General features: G+C 39.9%; 1 protein-coding gene and 1 pseudogene across 2 annotated transcripts in view; one reads left to right on the top strand and one right to left on the bottom strand.

The window, feature by feature from the left end:
- Positions 1–13,335: 13,335 nt before the first annotated feature.
- The window catches only part of LOC309815723 (tripartite motif-containing protein 60-like), a gene marked incomplete at both ends in the record, with an annotated part of 48,302 nt that continues 41,686 nt past the window's right edge, over positions 13,336–19,951 (bottom strand). The window contains 2 exon segments of the mRNA XM_082642672.1: positions 13,336–13,426; positions 16,265–16,381. Of these exon segments, the coding sequence (XP_082498798.1) occupies positions 13,336–13,426; positions 16,265–16,381 (208 nt within the window).
- On the top strand, positions 16,716–18,559 carry LOC309798634 (protein enabled homolog; annotated as a pseudogene). The gene is made up of 2 exons: positions 16,716–18,111; positions 18,160–18,559. The product of its transcript is annotated as a protein enabled homolog (transcript).

Here is a 19,951-nt window from a genome sequence, read left to right as displayed (position 1 = left end):
AGATTTGCAGGCAGGCTTTGTCCATGTGTTCTAATGCGTTAGATGCACTTTGAGCTTTTGAAGTGGTATCAATTGCTAGTAAAAATGTGGCACGGGGACAAGGGAACTCAAGAGAAAGTCCTCTCTGGATTTTCTTTTTGGTTGCTGTTGTTTAATACTATATTTTATTAGTTTTCAAGCACTGATTTGACATCTACATACCTTGATTTAAAAGTTTATATTTTATTTTGTATTCAGCTCATACTCAATTAAGTTTAAAATGAATGCAAGCATAGTATAGGGCATAAGTTATTTAAAAGTAAACCATTTATCATTGGAGTGAAATCAGGTCACGGGATTTATGGTAGCTAACAGTTCAATGAAATGGTGCCCTCTTATTGTATCTATCATTCCATTTCTCTACATTTGTACCTCCATCGTCCATGCCTATTCCCATGTGCTAATTGCTCTTAAATTCCACAGTAAAGGCATAATTTTAAACTTCCTCTACTTTCAGGAGGCACACTTTTCTTGCAGTTCAGTTTATGAACAAAAATGATCAATATTGGGGCTTCCCTGGTGGCGCAGTGGTTAAGAATCCGCCTGCCAATGCAGGGGACACGGGTTCGAGCCCTGGTCTGGGAAGATCCCACATGTTGCAGAGCAGCTAAGCCCGTGCGCCACAACTAGTGAGCCTGCACTCTAGAGCCCTCAAGCCACAACTACTGAAGCCCGTGCACCTAGAGCCCGTGCTCCGCAACAATAGAAACCACCGCAATGAGAGGCCCGTGCACCGCAACGAAGAGTAGCCCCTGCTCTCCGCAACAAGAGAAAAATCCACACGCAGCAACAAAGACCCAACACAGCCAAAAATAAATAAAATAAAATAAATTTATTTTAAAAAAGATCAATATTTATTACTGTAGTGAAATCAATACTATGATTTATTTGCCCAAAGTTAATTAGGACCAATTCTTTTTATTCTGCTGATAAAAAAACTCACTTTTTTAAATTCAGGAGAAACATTAGCACCTTTCTTTTATCATTCTTAAGCAGCTCTCTGGCATAATATGGACTTACTTTCTGAGAAGCAGTTCTGTTCTATGTTTCACCATGGCAACTGAAAAAAAGATGCACAAACTAAAAAATGAGAATTATGTTTTATTTGTTGGCCTGAGGACTATAGCCCGATGTTATACCCTCTCAGACAGTGTACTGCTCCAAAGAGGTAAAGGAAGAGCTGATAGGGATGGAGTAGGGTAATCAAATAGTTAGTTTAGGGAATTCCCTGGCTGTCCAGTGGTTAGGACTCTGTGCTTTCACTGCCGAGGGCGCAGGTTCAATCCCTGCTTGGGGAACTAAGATCCCGCACTCTGTATGGTGCAGCCAAAAAAAAAAAAAAAAAATTAGTTTAGAAGTCCCACTAGGGGACTGTAGATAGAGAGGGAACCTTAGGGGACTTTGGGAAACCACAGTAAGTTAACGATCACTCAAGAAAGCAATGGGAAAATCTTGAAACTTTGTGGGCTTGCTTGACCTGTGAAACAGAGCAAATCACTTAGCAGCAAAGCCAGACAGGCTTGCTTAGCAACAAAACCATGCAATGGAGGCATAAGTCATGCCTGAAGACAATAAAACAATAGTGGAAAAATAAGGCCTACATCTTGCCCAGTGAATGTCAACAAGTTAATGACCGCCTAGGACATGCTCTCTTCACACATAAAAAGCAGTAATTTGGGAAAGGTGACACTTCAAAGTGAAAGACCATCATTATACTAGACCTGAAATAATTTTTCCATAGCACTATGACAGTCCCGGATGGGCCACATAGTGCCCAAAACTCCCCCACCCAACAGGTAGGAGGAGTTGATGGAAGACTCAAAGAAGGAGGAAGAAGATGGTCTCCCCACCCCCGCTTCTCCTTTGATTATAAAAATGTAACCCACTAACACTTGCTTGCCTGCCTGCTTGTTTGTAAGCCTCACAAGTGTCCTATTCTAATAAATCACTTCTTATCTATCACTTTGCCTCTTGCTGAATTCTTTCTATGCTGAGACAAAGAGAGCCAGAGCTCCTCCGAGCCCCCCCAACCCCCACCCACCGCCGAGATGCATTTCTGTGGTTTCAGAGCCAGGATATATAGTAGTTTTTGCTGGGAAAAAAATGTAGTCGAACATCAAAGTTTATTGCTAATCACAAAAAACAGACATCTCAAGTTAATAATTTTAGTTCTTTTCTATGTATGGGAAGATGCAAGAATCTGGGGTCCTTGACACTATTCCTTTGATATGCATCTTAACTATTTTGGGCCAGTATCCTGTCTTTCTCTATCCTGAATTCCCCTCAAGGTGCATGGTTGGGCAGCTGCAGTGGCTGATGGCTTGATGGAGAGCAACATTCATTGTTTACAAAATGGCAGGCAACAATTCTTTGTCCACAACCATGAAGTTTTACCTCTAGAAATAATCCTAGAGATACTGCATCAGCTAATGGTCGCTTGGTATCTCTCTGTGTAAATGTGTTTTGTTTTGTTTTTTAATGAAGGAAAAGGAGAAAGTAGAGATATTATCTTAAGGAATCTTAAAACATGGACTAACCAAGCTTAGTTTGATTGATTTATTCATAAAAGCTCAGTATCAGTCTCAATTTGCTAATCATTTTACATGAGATGCCCATTTCCCTGAAAACCTCTTGTGTTTGGGGGAGATTATAGGTTATATCAGTTCCCTTTGTGATAATTTGGAAAAGAGCATTAGACCAAGAGCCAGAAGTATTCACTTACAAGGGGGTGTGACTTCCAATACCTCAAAAGTGGAAACAACTTAAGTGTTCATCAATGGATAAATGGATAAACAAAATGTGATATATGCATAAATAAGGGAACAAAATATTCCACCCCCAAATGTGTCTCCTTGGCATGAAGATTAATTTAGGCTGATTATTTTTAAGAAACAGAAGACTTGGGAAGTCTTTCTTTTTACTTCCCCATAAGCTGCCTAAAAAATTTAGATAAAGGGCCTATTCCCAGAAGATGTGCTAAATATATACAATGGAATATTACTCAGCCACAAAAACTAATGAAATGTTGCCATTTGCTGCAACATGGAGGACCTGGAGGATATCATACTAAGTGGATTAAGTCAAACTGAGAAAGACAAATATTATGTGATATCACGTATATGTGGAATCTAAAAAAATAATACAAATGAATTTAGTTGCAAAACAGAAACAGACTCACAGATATAGAAAATAAACTTATGGTTACCAAAGGGGAAAGGACAGGGAGGGATAAATTAGGAGTATGAGTTTAATAGTACACACTACTATATATAAAATAGATAAACATAAGGATTTACTGATAGCACATGGAACCACATTCAATATTTTATAATAAGCTATAACAGAAAGTAATCTAAAAAAATATGTATAACTGGATCTCTGTTGCATACTTGAAACTAACACAATATCGTAAATCAACTATACTTTAGTTTAAAAACAGCTATGGAGATGAATGGTGGTGATGGTTCCACAACAACATGAATATACTTAATGCCATTAAACTCTACTTTTAAAAGTGGTTAAGGGACTTCCCTGGCGGTCCAATGGTTAAGACTCCATGCTTCCAATGCAGGGGGCAGGTTGGATCCCTGGTCTGGGAACTAAGATCCCACATGCTGTGTGGCCAAAAGACTTAAAAAAATAAAATAAAATAAAATAAAATACAAATAAAAATGGTTAAGGTAGTAAACATTACATTATGTATATTTTACCACACATACACACAAAGTGGCATGACTTCAAGCAATTCTTTTTATTTTTTCTATGTCTCACTTTTCTTATCTGGAAAATAATGATAAAAATTAATGCTTCTGGGTAAAATGCTTTTACCCAACACAGACCTTTACCAACACATCACAAGTTCAACCTTCCTCACATACCCACACACAAGGGGGATATGAGACTCAAATGAGGGAGCATGTATATGAAGTAGATTTTCAAGTAGTAAATTGTTATATAAACCAAATAATAATAATAATAATAATAATAATAATAATAATAATAGTAATAGCTTAAATTTATTAAGTGCTTACTATATGCCATAGACTGATATAAGGGCTTTATGTAACAACTTATTTAATCCTCACAGGAAATATTTGAGGTAGGTCCTATTAGAATGAGCAGTCTAGATGAAGAAACTGATGGAAAGAAAAGTGAAGTAACTTGCATAGCCAGTAAGACATTGAGTTAGGATTCAGGAAGTCAGATTGCAGAGCCCCAACTTTTAACTTAGACCAACTAAGTTAAAACCAACCAGCCAAATAGTTCTCAACCAAGGATACTTTTGCCCCAAAGGAGACAATTTGCCATGACTGGAGACATTGTTGGTTGTCACACCTCAGGCATGCTAGTGGCATCTAGTAGGTAAAGGCCAGGGATGCTGCTAAACATCTTATAATCCACAGACAGCCCTGTTCATTGAAGGAAAGAATTATCCAGCCCCAAGTGTCAGTTGTACCAAGGTTGAGGCATCCTGACCTAGGCTATACTATATCGCTTTGGAGAGAGTATAATTGGCTCTTTAAGTTTTAACCCTGAGTGTATTTATAAAAAAAGAGTACTTGACTATATCAGTCTGCATGCAGGTTTGCAGTGATGTTTATATGGATCCATTTAAATATTTAAATGTTAACATAGGTGATTTAGATCAGACCTCATGCTGGCTGCAACATCAGGAATCTGTTTTCAGGTTGAATGCCTCTAAGTTCAATATTTCACTTGCTCAGAGTGGGCCAGACCAGAGGACTCACACCATGCAAATTCATATACTACTGATATACTTCTAAAAGGCAATTAAAAATTTTATAGCAGGATCTAGATTCTTTTACCTTCTGGGATACCTGTATTATCCAAGAATTAAGAAACTTTGAGAAAGTGAAAATCACTTTGTTAATGTTACTTAGTTCACATTATGCTCAAATAGTTTGGATGCTGAGAAATTTCATTCAGACTGAGATCACCTGGAAAACTACCTTTTATTATTATTATTTTTTGTTATCTTGGGGTGAGAATGTTCATATTCCTCAAATACAGGTTTAACTTTCTCAACAAATGCTAGAAACAAAGAATCTACCCCCTTGCTTTTTTTTTTTTTAAGTGTTGAAGAGTTTTGTTTGCATGTCTTCATGACATCATTGGCTTCATTTCAACAAATTTTCGTAACAAGTAAAAACGTTTAGTTTACTCTGATCACATGTTACATCAGTTTTTTCCTACTGATATGAATGAAGGCACATCAAGTTTATCATTAATTTCTCTTTGCATTACATTTTAGGATGAGTTGCTTTTGGAAAAATTTTCTTGACTAAACTAATACCATCTATAACCTTTAGATTCTTATTAAACTGAAATATTTTTTGAATTTCGTCTGCTTTTTTTTCTCTTTTAAATTAATATCCCTCTTGTGAGCCACCCCTCTGACTGCCAGTTTTAGAAATGTAATGATTTTTACACAAGTAATAATAACCAGAAAGGGGAAAAGATGGAATAGCATAACTAGCAGAATTATAATTTGGAACACAGATAATAATGATGGTAATATTAATCATAGCATTTACATAGCAAAAGGGAAGGAAAAGGAGAATGTGGAGAGAACACTGGCAGAGGTATCATCCGAGTTGGACTTTACCTTCTGAGCAGAGCCATTCTGTGAATGTCACTTGCACACTGTACAGCTCAGAAGAGTTGATATGATATTGTAATTTATGATGGGTAGGTGGCATATCATGGTGTAAAGAAAGGTCAACACTAAGCCATTATTCCTTTGGAGGCCATAAAATAAGGAAGTTATGGAATCTGTGCACATTGTTTTAATCCACAGTTTGTTTAGTCTAACTATAGTAATCTGCCAAGTAGAAGTTTAAGAATGTAATATTTTCAAATAAATACTTTTTTCCCCCTTTCTGGAGGGGTTCATTAGTTCACCATCAAGGCTTCTGTGCACTGCCAAATTGATAAAGCAGTATTAGGTAGTCTTAAAGGTCATAGAAACTTTATCTTGAGGTTTGCAAACCTAGTGTATATCCAACCAAACAAACCCCCAATTCACACCTCATATAGAGCCTTACTCTTGGTTTAGAAAACCCCTTGCTTCACCTCTACACATCAATCCTGCTTCTTTCCCTGCAGTAGCAAAGAAAGGGTCCTGCTCTCTACAATTTGCTTCTCAACCATTCTTTCCTTGTTCCTCTCATTCTTCTTCTTTCCCTATTAATTCCACTCTTCCTGTTACAGGACCTGTCTTTTTTGCTTTCAACTGTTCTTTGATCTCTTCCATCATAAAAATATTCAGTGAACTCTTTCCCCATCCCCGTTTGCCATCCTGTCTTTCATTTCTTACAGTCAGGTTAATATAGTGATTGACTTGTGGTTTGGCTACGCATTTCCTTGGGAATATAAAAATCTCTTGCCCTTTTACTGCACCACCTGGTACAAAGTGCTGTGACCGTCCTAAATATAAGGAGCTAAGTGAGCTCACAGGAAGGGCAAATCATCTAGTCCTGAAGATGGGGGTGGAAGGTGAGCCATAAATGGGACCTAAGGGTGAGAAGGGGTTAGCTGGATGATGAAGGGGATACGAATGTTCCAGATATAGGAAACCAGGTGTATGGGTACCAGGAGGTGAGAGATCATGGCACATTCAAGGAATAGGAAGTTCTGTCTTGGAGCACAGAGTGTCAGGTAGAGAGAAGATAGAGACACAGCAAAGGCTTAATCTCTGAGAGTCTTAACAACAGTGAGGGCTAGTAAAAGATTTTGAGCGGGAGACTGCTATCATCAGATTTAGAAACGCTGCAAGCTGGAGATTGCATTGGAAGAAGGATAAGAAGAGATGAAAGAAGACCAGTTAGGAGGCTTTTCAGTAACCCAGGTCAGAAATGATGGTGGTCTGAATGAGGGTGGTGGCAAAGGAGATATTTAGGAGCTAGAATCATGGAAGAAATATGCATTCATTAAAAAATATATATATCAAATACTTGGTATGTTCTATGGGCTGTTCCAGGCATTGGGGGTATAGCAGTGAACAAAATACATAAAAACAAATCACCTCCTGGACTTCCTTGGTGGTCCAGTGGCTAAGACTCCGAGCTCCCAATGCAGGGGGCCTGGGTTTGATCCCTGGTCAGGGAACTAGATCCCCCATGCCGCAACTAAAGATCCTGCGTGCAGCAATGAAGCTCCCGTACGCGGCAACAAAGATTCCCGTATGCCATAATTAAGACCCGGAGCAGCCAAATGAATGAATGAATAAATAACTGAATATTAAAAACAAAACAAAACAAATCTCTTCCCTTGGGAATCTTACACTCTAAGGGCAATGTTGACAATAAAGAGCATAAGTAAGCAACATATGTAGCATGCTCCATAATGATAAGTGCCAAGGAGAAGATTAGAGAACAGAGGGAGAAATGGAAATGTGTGTAGGCTGTGTAGGCAGGGTTGCAGTTTTAGGTATGGAGTGAGAAATTCTGAAAAGACCTAAGGAAAAAGACTTAAAGGAAAGAGGGAGCTAGCTATGTGGATATCTGGAGGAAAAGGTTCTGGAGAGAAAAGAGTAATGTACAAAGGTCTTGAAATGGGAGCATGTCTGGTGGGTTGAGAAACAACAAGGGACTAGTGTGGGGCTACCCTGGTGGCACAGTGGTTAAGAATCTGCCTGCCAATGCAGAGTATACGGGTTCGAGCCCCGGTCCGGGAAGATCCCACATGCCGGGGAACAACTAAGCCCGTGCGCCACAACTACTGAGCCTGCGCTCTAGAGCCCGTGCGCCACAACTACTGAGCCCATGTGCCACAACTACTGAAGGCTGCACGTGCTCCACAATAAGAGAAGCCACTGCAATAAGAAGCCTGAGCACCGCAACGAAGAGTAGCCCCCACTCACTGCAACTAGAGAAAGCCTGCGCACAGCAACGAAGACCAAATGCAGCCAAAAATAAATAAATAAAATAAATTAAAAAAAAAAAAGGGACTGGGCTTCCCTGGTGGTGCAGTGGTTGAGTGTGAAGGTATTTTGTAATGTGGTTAACATCTACAATCAGCAGTCTTTAAATAAAAGGAAATTATTCTTGATAGTATGGATGGGCTTCACTGCATCCATTGCAAGCCTTTGAAAGCAAAACCAAGCTTTCTCTGTGCTATAGACAATGTTTGTGTCCCTCCGAGGTTCACAAGTTGCAACCTAATCTCCAATGTAATGGTATTTGGAAGTGTGGTGTTTGTCTCAGGGTCCAGCGAAGAATCATGACATTGGAGCTATACAAAATGTAGCCAATATTCAATTCACAAATCACTTGGTTTTTGCACAAAACACAGGTTAGTCAAAGTAGTGAAAATAGGAAAGGGGTTAAGAACCACTCCAAGGAGAAGTCTGGGAAGCAGGCATCTCAGCACAAGCAGTGGTCTCTGGTCCTGCCGCAGGTTGTGAGCGGAAGTCGCCCTCTACCCTGACAGAGCCTCCAGCAGCTGTCCGTCTAGAACAGCTCTCAGCAGGGGGAGTCGGGTCCTCCAGTGAAGAGCCTTCAGTGGGTTCATTTCAAGGAGTCTGCAAGTGGGGTGTAACGATTATGCCCCAGGGGGTCCTGTCTCTGTCAGCTACTCCTGTTCCAATGAACTCTTTCTGCGGATGCTGTCTCCAAAATTCCTTATTTAAAGGCACACACTTAATTTATCGCTCTAACACACTTGCAGTTCTATAGCCGCCGTTTCAAAACAACTAATATTGAAGTTGACATGACCATTATAACTTGGGGCCTTTGGAAGGTGATTAGGTCATGAAGATGAAGCCCTCATGAAGGAAATTAGTACCTTATAAAAGAGACCTCACGGGACTTCCCTGGTGGCGCAGTGGTTAAGAATCCGCCTGCCAGTGCAGGCGACACGGGTTTGAGCCCTGGTCTGCGAAGATCCCACGTGCCTCGGAGCAGCTAAGCCCGCGAGCCACAACTACTGAGCCCATGTGCTGCAAATACTAAAGCCCGTGTGCCTGGAGCCCGTGCTCCGCAACAAGAGAAGCCACTGCAATAAGAAGCCTGTGCACCGCAACGAAGAGCAGCCCCCGCTCGCTGCAACTAGAGAAAGCCCGCATGCAGCAACGAAGAACCAACGCAGCCAAAAAAAAAAAAAAAAAAAAAAAGAGACCTCAGAGAGCTCCCCTGTCCCTCTGTCCTGTGACGACACAGCGAGAAGACAGGTTGGCTGATTGTGAACCAGGAAGCAGGCTCTCACCAGACACTGAATCTGCTGGTGTCTTGATCTTGAACTTCCAGCCTCCAGAACTGTTAAGAATAATTTTCTGTTGTTCATAAGCCACCTGGTCTTTGGCATTCTGTTACAGCAGCCTGAACTAAGACACCCTGAGTAAGAAGAAATTCTGCCTCAAGACTGCAGTATCAACTTCTGCCCAAGAGTTTCCAGCCTGCCAGCTTCCTCTACAAATTTCAAATTTTATAGCCTCCACAATCATATGAGCCGATTCCTCAATTCCTTGAAATACATCTCTCTCTCTCTCTCTCTGTCTGCCAGCCAGTATGTATGTATATAAAACCTCCTACTGGTTATGTTTCTCTGGAGAACCCTGACTAATAAGGTAATAAAGTAGCAGGTAAGAAGACTGGACAACATATGGCATTGTAGGTCATGTTAAGGACTTTAGCTTTAAGTTTTAGATAAGAAGTTAATGAAGGATTTTGAGCTGAAGCATGACATGATCTCATATTTCAAAGAGTCAATCTGGCTGCTGTGTTTGGAGTAGCAGAAAGGGGAACAAGAGATGAGGGAGACTTGGATTAGGGGTAGCAGTGGGGATGAAAAGAGGTGACAGAATTCTGGATATATTTTCAAAGTGGAGCAAACAGAATTGTTTTCGTGATGGATATGGGAGAGAGAGGAACTGAGGATGACACGAATCTTTTTGGCCTGAGCAACTAATTAATGGGGTTTGGAACAGGTTTGGGATAACATTAAAAGCTCACTTTCGGCAATGCTACCTTGAAATGCCTATTGGCCATATGGGCAGCGATATCAAGAGGGCACTGGATATCTGTCTGGTGTTCAGAGGGAAGATTTGGGCTGGAAGTATAAATGTGGGAATGATGATTGATATTGAATGTGTGTGCTGGGGATTAGGATGTTGGTGAGGTGAGAGATGAAGGTGAGGGAAGAGGAGGCAGGTATAGCTCCAGGATTCTGGCTTAGACACTTGTTACAAGTGTCATTCTGTTAGGGAACACAGATGGGGTAGAGAAGATGCTAGGTTTTCCATGCGTTGATTTAAAAACATCTATTTAACTGAAACTGGAGATAATCTAGGAGACTATGTAATCTAATTTAATCTTTTTATAGATGAAAAAACTGAGATTTCAGAAGAGCTAATTTGAATTACATTGACCAGTGCTCTTTTTGCAGTTCTAGGGTGCCTGTAATTATAGGGAAGACTATAAAAGTAAAAGGCACATCTCCCCGATTCTGAGGTTGACCTAGTCATCCCTAGACCAACCCCCCCCCCCAAAACCAAAGAACTCGAGTGGTCAGATTGGCTCTCAGGTCAAGTGGAAACTCCTATCTATTTGGGGGAAGGATTTGATGTCCAGTGTAGATTACGACTATTCCAGTATTTTTAGACTCAGCATTTTAATTTCAAGAAACTTTACCTATCTATCTATCTATCATCTATCTCTCTGTCCATCTATCTATGTGGCTTGTGGGACCTTAGTTCCCCAACTAGGGATTGAACCTGCACCCTTGGCAGTGAAAGCAAAGAGTTGTAAACACTGGACTACCAGGGAATTCCCAATTTCAGGAAACTTTAGATTATGGTGATTTGGGGACAGGCCTGGTTGGATTTTTTTTAGGTGGAATAATTGGGCATCTGCATTGTAGTATTTTATTCTACTTTAAAATAATCCCAGATTGAATAGCTTCAATTGCCATCAGAGATTTTCACTGGCTGATTTTGGAATATTGTTTAAACATAAAGGAAAGCTTGGGTAAAAGTAGAGGTTGTATAGGGTGATGGTTCAACTCTCCAAGAATTCCACTGAGGCTGTAGGATAGTGAGGTCAGCAAACGTGGGTTCAAATCCTGAGCTTGACTTCTAAGTAGCCATGTGATTTTACGTGTTTGGTGAACTTCCCTGGGCTATAGTTATCTCATCTTTGAAATGGGGATAATGATGTCACACACACAGAATTGTCCAAGGAGGTAAATCTATCACCCAGCCTGGGAGAGGAGGCTCTTAATTGCTCCCCTTCCCCACTGTAAAATACTTATTGGCCGTTTACTCACTAGCCAGGTTGGTGTTGAGAAGGTACTGAGGGTCAGTTTTAACCCTTTTCTTTGGTCTGATTCCCCACTCTTTCTAACCCTCATTTCCATTAAAAAGTGTATATTTCTGGCAAGTGAGAATGGTGGCATGGGGGCAGGGGCAGGGAAGAGTGTTTCTGAAGCAAGCATGGGAATATTCTCAAAGGGAATAGGAGAGAGGCTGGTGAGCCTCAGCAGTCCTATGGCAGAGCCCCAGCGTGATAGCAAGGGCTCAGAAGAAGGCTTCAGAGTGTGTCCAGGGAGGGTGGCTCACTGCCACAGTCAGGATTTCTGTACCCTGCAAAGGAGAGAGCCATCGGTCTTCAAGGTCCTAGTTTAGGACCACAGGGTACCATGACAGTTGACAATTGGGAGTCTTTCTGCATTTACCTGAAAACAATGTAAGCCTCTCTGATTTTGGTGTGACCCTTACAAGTAGCACGGTTGATGGCCTAGACGGACTTTCCCATTAAACTACTGAGAAGTGGGTTCAGAGTTAGCATAATATCCAAGAAGTACCTTGCAAAAGAGAGAAGTAGTACTTATTTCTCACAATGGTCAATGCCAAAATTCATCCAAGTGCTAATTTTAGGGAAGTGTGTTAAGAGCCAAAGCAAGTTTATTGTGAAAAGAGGAAAGTTGTCCGTACATTTTGGGCCTCAGTTATTTTACTGAAGTTTCACTAAAGGCTTTCTCCTAGCCTATTGAAACTTGCCACTTGACAAGCTGGAATAGGTATAACTTAATCAAAAGAATAAACAATCTGTTTCAAAATGAGTTAGAAGATGACTATAATGGACTCTCCATCTTCTAGTGTCATTCTCTGCTAACATAATAGGGTCTAGGTAAATCCATAAACACTGGCGATTCACAGATACTCTAGTAGAACTAAAGTATGGAGAGGACTCCAAGTTACAATATTCAATATAATGATGTTTTGGAAAGCAGACCTTTTTTTTTTTTTGGCTGCACCATGTGGCATTCAGGATCTTAGTCGAACCCGTACCCCCTGCAACGAAAACACAAGAGTCTTAACCGCTGGACCACCAGGAAAGTCCCTGGAAAGCAGGCATTTTTGACTCTGATATGTATTTACGTCAACTAAATGTGGAATACACATTTTGATGTATATTCTACATTTAATTCTGATTCTCCATACTAGAAGAAGTTAGTTGATGGGAAAGAGGGAGAAATTTATTGTAGAAATACCTTCAGATGAAATTTACTTATATGTTACAGAATCTATAGTATAACTTTCCTTAAACAGATTTCCAGATACTAAAGGAGAAAAAGAAAAAGACCTTGATCACACAATCCATTTTCCTTTCATTTGAAGGTTAAGCTATGTTCTGTTCAAAATAAAAAGATAGAAACACCAAAAGTTTAAGTTTGATCCATTTATTATTGTTGCTACTTATGGGTACATTCTCCCAATTCTCTGCCTCAAATCCCAATGATGCTTTTATCCTTGCAACACGTGTTCATCTCTAATTTCCTTGTGTTGAAATGTTTGGCATTGGAATGTGAGGTATTTCTCAGAAAACAGTAGTAATGTGTAGGCTGGAATGTTTGAGCAATAGTTCTTATATCACATGAGATTCATTATGAAATACCATTAGATATAGTCCTTCATTGTATTTAGCGAGTTTGAAGTAGAATAGAAAAGGAAATGTGAATTATATAAAATTTAAGTGTAATTAAAAATAAAAATATATCTTAAATATTTTTAGTACAAACCTTGCAGAGCCTTCAATGAACCACAAAATCTTGGGAATTATTGTAAAACTGTTTCTCTTTTTCTTCATTTTTTCACAAAATCAGTTCCTAATATATTTCTGTGTATTATATGAAATTAGGACCTGCCAGAACCTCAAAAGGTCGTGTTGAAGAAAAAAAGGTAATTAGGAAAAGCAGAAGTCCAAACATTAAAATTCTGATTAATATTAGATGAAATCAACTTAAACTTTGTAAATCAGTTTTCAAAAGATCAAGCACTTATTTTTCTTTCATTTTATATCCAATAACTGCATCAAACCTAACATCAATCTTTCGTTTTAAAATTGCCAGGAAATGCTCAGGAAGGATCTTAAAAGAAAGATACATGAAAATCATTAGGAAATTAATATTAAGTACATTTGTAAAATATCTTTAAGAATACTTATATTTATCATATATCTTGTCCATGTTCATCTTAAATAAGATTAAGAACATTTACTCTGAGTCACTATTATATGTTCTTTCCAATGAAATCCATTTCCTTTTGAAAAGGAAAAGGAAGGAAGTTTAGCCTTCTTTAGGGTAGGAGTGACTTGAAAGATTTAGTCTTCAAAATAAATATACTTGAATATTCGTCAAAAGATCTAAGATACAAGGTGTATAGAACTGAATAGTTCAGATGCTAAAGGCTCTTAGAAAAGAAACCTGATATTGGAAAGGAAATATGAATAGGAAATAATTTTATACTTTATAATCCAGAAACTATTAAAATGTTCCACTAATTCTGCTTCCAGTTCTGGAAGCAGAATTGCTAAAAGAAAATGCAAACAGTATACTTGATTTTGAGCATAATGCTGAACAAGTTAACAAAAGGGTTTAAATTCCTTACATGTAAACGAAAGAGTTAACACATACCCCGGAGTGTTCTTGTGAAGAATCAGTGTGTTACCATAAATGCCTTAAACGGTGATGGACACATAGTAGGTTTAATTTTTTTCTCCCCACCCTATACTTAAGAATTTTGAGGAACTTGTCACATTCCAATGAGTCTGAGAAAAACTAAACAGAATATGTAAGTCAGTGTAACTATATACAGATATCTGCTTAGATGGCATTAAAATAAGGTTTGGAAATTGAGCACCAAACATTCATAGTCGGAGGAAAATCAGGGCAATATTAATAACAGTGATAATTACAATGATAGTAGTGCATAACATTTATTATGTATAATATACTATAATATTTTATAGCATATGCAACATGTATACTATATATAGTATATAGTATATTACCTATATAATATAGTATACTGAATATTTTAAATGTATTATTTTGTTTATTCCTCACAGCCCTATAAAGACTTGTTGTCTCCATGAAGAAACTGAGCTTCAAAGAAGTTAGATAACTCATCCATGTTCATGTAGCGAGCAAGTCAGAAAAACACAACTTCATCTAACTCCAGAACACAAACTGTGAGTCTCTATGTTAAAGGTCTAGGTAATCTTTATTTAATTAACAAACATTTTGGTGCCTCCTATGTGTCCATCAACTCTTCAAAGTGCGAGGATATAGTGATGAAAACCAGGCAAAATTCCTTCCCTCAGAGAGTTACCTTCTAAAGGACCGTGATCACCGAGAGCTTACATAATGTGACAAGTCAAATGTGAAACACTTCACAGGTTTTAATTCATTTATTCACCAAGAAGATCCTTGAGCTTTACTACCTAAACCTTTAAGGTAGTTTCAACCATAGTTCCTAGAAGAAGGGGCTAAAAAGCCTGACACAAGCCACTTAATGCTTTTGATCTCCTGAATTTTTTTTTAAGGCTTTAGGTCAGTAGTTCTCAAAGTATGATCTTTGAACCAAATGCCTGTGACAGTTGCTTGTTAAAATAGAGATTCCTGGATCCCAATTCAAACATCCTATATTAAAATCTCTAGAGGTGAGATTTTTCTATTTTTTAATTTATTTTTATTTTTATTTTTTTGCACTACGCAGGCCTCTCACTGCTGTGGCCTCTCCCATTGTGGAGCACAGGCTCCGGATGCGCAGGCTCAGCAGCCATGGCTCACAGGCCCAGCCGCTCCGGGGCATGTGGGATCCTCCCGGACCGGGGCACGAACCCACGTCCCCTGCATCAGCAGGTGGACTCTCAACCACTGAGCCACCAGGGAAGCCCTATTTTTAAAATTGACTTCCCAAGTGATCCATGTCGGGGAAGCCTGACTTTAGGGACAGACAGGAGGAGGTTTTTTTTCTTTTCCTGACCAAAGGCACCTCTTCACTTTACCCTGACCAGACTCACTGCCACACAGCCTTCCTCCCAGAAAAGTAATGGGGTAATGTGCTATGATGAGACAGTCTTTAAACCAGCAGTTTCCAATCTTGGTTGTACATTAGAAGCACTTAGAAGGTTGTATCCCTCAGAGACCAGGCCACAGACCATTTAGATCAGACCATTTAGATCAGAATCTTGGGAGCAGGTATCAGGCGTTAGCATTTTTTAAAATCCCAGGTGAATTCCAGTGGGCACCAAAGTTGAGAGCTACTGCTCCCAAGAAATGTTTCTCAAATTTGAATATGCATACAATCACCTGTGGGTCATATTAAAATACAAATTCTGATTCAGGAAATCAGGAGACTCTGCATTTCCAACAAATTCCCAGGTGATGCTGATGCTGCTGGTCCATGGACCACATCTGAAGTAGCAAGGCTCAAGGGTCTCTAAAATTATAAAAGATTATTTAGCAATACCTATGCTTCAGTATAATTTTGCACAAAGTAAGAGCTCAGTGATTATCTGTTGTATATTTAAATGAATATCTAAAACCTGACTATGGTCTCCTCCAAAATCATTGTCCCATAATTCCATTATGTAATAATGCTTAAAAACTATCCTCCTTCATATGCATTCATTTATAAGACAGGACTTCCAGAATTATACAAATTTCTTTCTTCAAAAAAAATACAAAAGACTTTAAAAACATATGGAAATTATTCAGTTCCTTTACCCAATTGCTATACCAATCTTGCTTGAATGATTAACACATGTGGTTGTAAAAATGGATGGATTCTTTAAGCCTATTATTTTTATTAATTTAATTACATTTAATTGTACTTTTATCAAATGCCTGGTTTTAAATCTGAGTAAAAACATGTAATAGATAACCTTTATTTATAATGCTGACAAACATCACTGTGGCTTACCTTTCCACCACTGTTAAAAAGCTTATAGAAGATGGGATAAAGATGATTTTCTGCTCAGTCAGGATCCCATCTACCAGCTTGTTTACCACTGCCTCGGGTTCCAGGGTGGGTCCCAAACTGAAATCAGAAGCAGTCTTCAGAAACAAAACATTTCAATGACTTTTTAGCTTTGATTTGGTGCTAAGGGAGTAAGTTAAGTTACCATACAAACCATAACATAACTGACTTGTAGCATCTAGCCCAACACAGATGCTCAAAAATGATAGCTGTTTTAGCATTAATAATAACAAAAACAGGAGGAGTCTTTCAAGATGGTGGCGTGGAAGGACCTTGCGCTTACTTCCTCTCATAAACACACCAAAACCACAACTAACATCTGAACAACTATCGATAAAAAAGACTGGAACCTACAAAAATCTTCTACATCTAAAGGCATAAAGAAGAAAGCACAATGAGACGTGAACAGAGTATCTGTCAGGCAAGAGCTGCTGTGATGGTTTATGATGATGCCAATAAAAAGTGGGTGCCAGCTGGTGGTTCAATCGGGTTCAGCAGAGTTCATATATATCATCATACAGGCAACAGCACATTCAGAGTGGTGGACGGGAAGATTCAGGACCATCAGGTGGTGATAAATTGTGCCATTCTTAAAGGGTTGCTAGACAGGTGTCTGGTCTCAACTTTGGCAGCAAAGAAGATGCCAATGTCTTCACAAGTGCCATGACGCATGCCTTAGAAGTGTTGAATTCACAGGAAACAGGGCCAATATTGCCTTGACAAAATTCACCTGCCCAAGTTCAGAATGGCCCATCACAAGAAGAACTGGAAATTCAAAGAAGGCAACTACAAGAACAGCAACGACAAAAGGAGCTGGAGCAGGAAAGGCTGGAGAGAGAAAGAATGGAAACGGAGAGACTGGAGAGGGAGAGGTTAGAAAGGGAAAGGCTGGAGAGGGAGCGACTAAAACAGGAGCAGCTGGAGAGAGAGACAAGAAAGGGAATGTCAGGATTGTCTGGAGTGGGAGAGGCTGGAGAGGTCGGACTGGGAAAGGCCAGAAAGAGAGCGGCAAGAGCAGCTAGAAAGGGAGCAGCTGGAATGGGAGCGAGAGCCAAGAATGGCAAATGCCGCTGCCCCTGCCTCTGTGGAGACGACTCCTCTGCTTCTGAGCCAGGCTCGCAGGCAGCCTCTCAGCCGCGGAATCTCCAGCCCAACAGGGCATTGTCTTGGGACCACCTGCACCTCCACCCCCTCCTCCACTCCCACCAGGTCCAGCCCAGGCATCAGCCATGCTCCCTCCGCCCCCAGGGCCCCCTCCACCCCCTCCACTTCCGTCCTCAGGGCCCCCCCTCCGCCTCCTCCACCGCCTCTTCCTAGTCAGGTACCCCCCTCCCCGCCACGTCCTGCTCCTCCCCTCCTTGCAACTGGAGTTTTTTCGGGATCCATGTCTGAAGACCGTGGCCCTTTAACTGGACTTGCAGTTGCAATTGCTGGAGCAAAACTTAGGAAAGTGTCACGGATGGAGGACGCCTCCTTCCCAGGTGGAGGGAATACCACTGGTGTGAATTCGGCCTCCTCTAAAACAGATACGGGTGGTGGAAATGGACCCCTTCCATTAGAGGGTATTAATGGAAGAAACGAGTGCCCTGCTGGCCAGGAGGAGAAGAATTGCTAAAAAAGGGATCAACAATAGAAACAGAACAAAAAGAGGACAAAAATGAAGATTCAGAGCCTGTAACTTCTAAGACCTCTTCAACAAGTACACCTGAACCGACAAGAAAACCTTGGGAAAGAACAAATACAATGAGTGGCAGCAAGTCACCTGTTATTTCCAGATGGGATTCTCCAAGGTAAAATCAGGTTGTTTTTGACAACAGGCCCTATGATTCATTACACAGACCAAAATCTGTGCCCTTGTCACAGCCCAGTGCCAACAGAGTCCAGATGGAGGGACTGGACTATGACAGACTGAAGCAGGACATTTTAGATGAAATGAGAAAAGAATTAACTAAGCTAAAAGAAGAGCTCATTGATGCAACCAGGCAGGAACTGAGCAAGTCAAATACTGCATAGAGAATCAAACTAAGGAGAGACAGGACTTTAATCTGGAGAAAGGAAAAAAAACCCTACAAAGAACAACTGTGTTAACAACGAAACCCTTACATTTTGTGAGCTGTAAGAAGAAAATGGAGACAAACAGTCGGAAGGAGGGAAAAACCAGCATACTTTGAAAGACTTCAGGCATTATTACTCTGGTGGTAAGCTATTTCCCTCCCATTTTGCTGCTTTTTTCTGACCTTTACAACATGATGGAAGAGAGTCGTATAGGAGTTCCTGTATCAGTTATGCAGAAAATACTGAATTTGTCAGGCAAGATCACCGTGCATTGAAATATTTTCATGTCAAGAGAAAATCGCACATTTCCCACAATCCATTGCTAAAATAAAGAGGAGAAAGGCTTGAGAAATTTTTTTCAGAGGATGGTGATGAGGAATTTAGCAAGTTATGCTATTTTATTGTAAATGTTTCTCTCAGGTTTGTCTTCCTATCATATTTGATATTCCATAAATAATTGAGTTCAGCCCTATGTAGGTTAAGATCATAAAATGTGGAACAAATGGAATTGTATGTGCTTTCAAAGGGTGATATTTATAAGAAAGTGTCCTAAAAATGATTTGTTTGGAGTGAGGAATTTTAGAATGATAGGAAGTCTCTCGAGTTTAGCCTTCATGCAATTTTGTAGATTCAAACATAAAATTTGTCCAGAATTTAAAGATTTAGATGCCTTCCTAAATTGTTACAATGCTTTACCAAATCTGTGACTCCTACATAACACAAACCAGTGGTCAAATGTAAAACAGTATATTGTAGATTTACTGTAGGTTTTCAACCTTTTTTAGATTTATGCATGTGGACATTTTTATAATGTAATTACAACACCACAAAATCAGCTTTTTAAATTGCAGACGGTAATGCATGTCAAACTAATACGTAGTGGCCTTTTCAAGGCCTAGTCGCAGGGAAAACATTTTGTAGAGTATAGGGGAGCGGGAGGAAGGGAAGGAATACTTTTTTATTTAAAGTTAATTTCTGCACTATCTTCGTTCTCAGTTACCTGCATGAATAATAATGAGGAATATTTTGTGACTTTTATTGGTAAATATGTTAACAGCACCACGTACTTAATCTTTTACATCATGTCTTCAGCTATTTGTATTTGTTTTTTTTTTTTTTTTTTTTTTTTGTGGTACGGGGGCCTCTCACTGTTGTGGCCTCTCCCGTTGCAGAGCACAGGCTCCGGACACGCAGGCTCAGCGTCCATGGCTCACGGGCCCAGCTGCTCCGTGGCATGTGGGATCTTCCCGGACCGGGGCATGAACCCGTGTCCCGTGCATCGGCAGGCGGGCTCTCAACCACTGCGCCACCAGGGAAGCCCAGCTATTTGTATTTTAACTTGAGTAAGTTCAAAGGTCTGAAACATGATTCTGAGCTTCACATGAATTACATCTTACTGTGGAACTCAAAAGTTCCATCCCTGAATTTGGCAGTTATTACCTAGGCGCCCTGCAGTTATACAGGTGTTCAGGTACACATTCCTGACTGCAAAGCTGCTTTTGAATCTTGTTATGTTGAAATACTAGAAAAGTAACAATGATGGCAGCAATTAAGGTCACAGAAATCATTAGATAA

Source organism: Mesoplodon mirus, assembly GCF_964341445.2.
Source record: "Mesoplodon mirus genome assembly, chromosome: 2".
NCBI classification, from domain to species: Eukaryota; Metazoa; Chordata; class Mammalia; order Artiodactyla; family Ziphiidae; genus Mesoplodon; species Mesoplodon mirus.
This window is presented reverse-complemented; position numbering and strand designations above follow the sequence as displayed.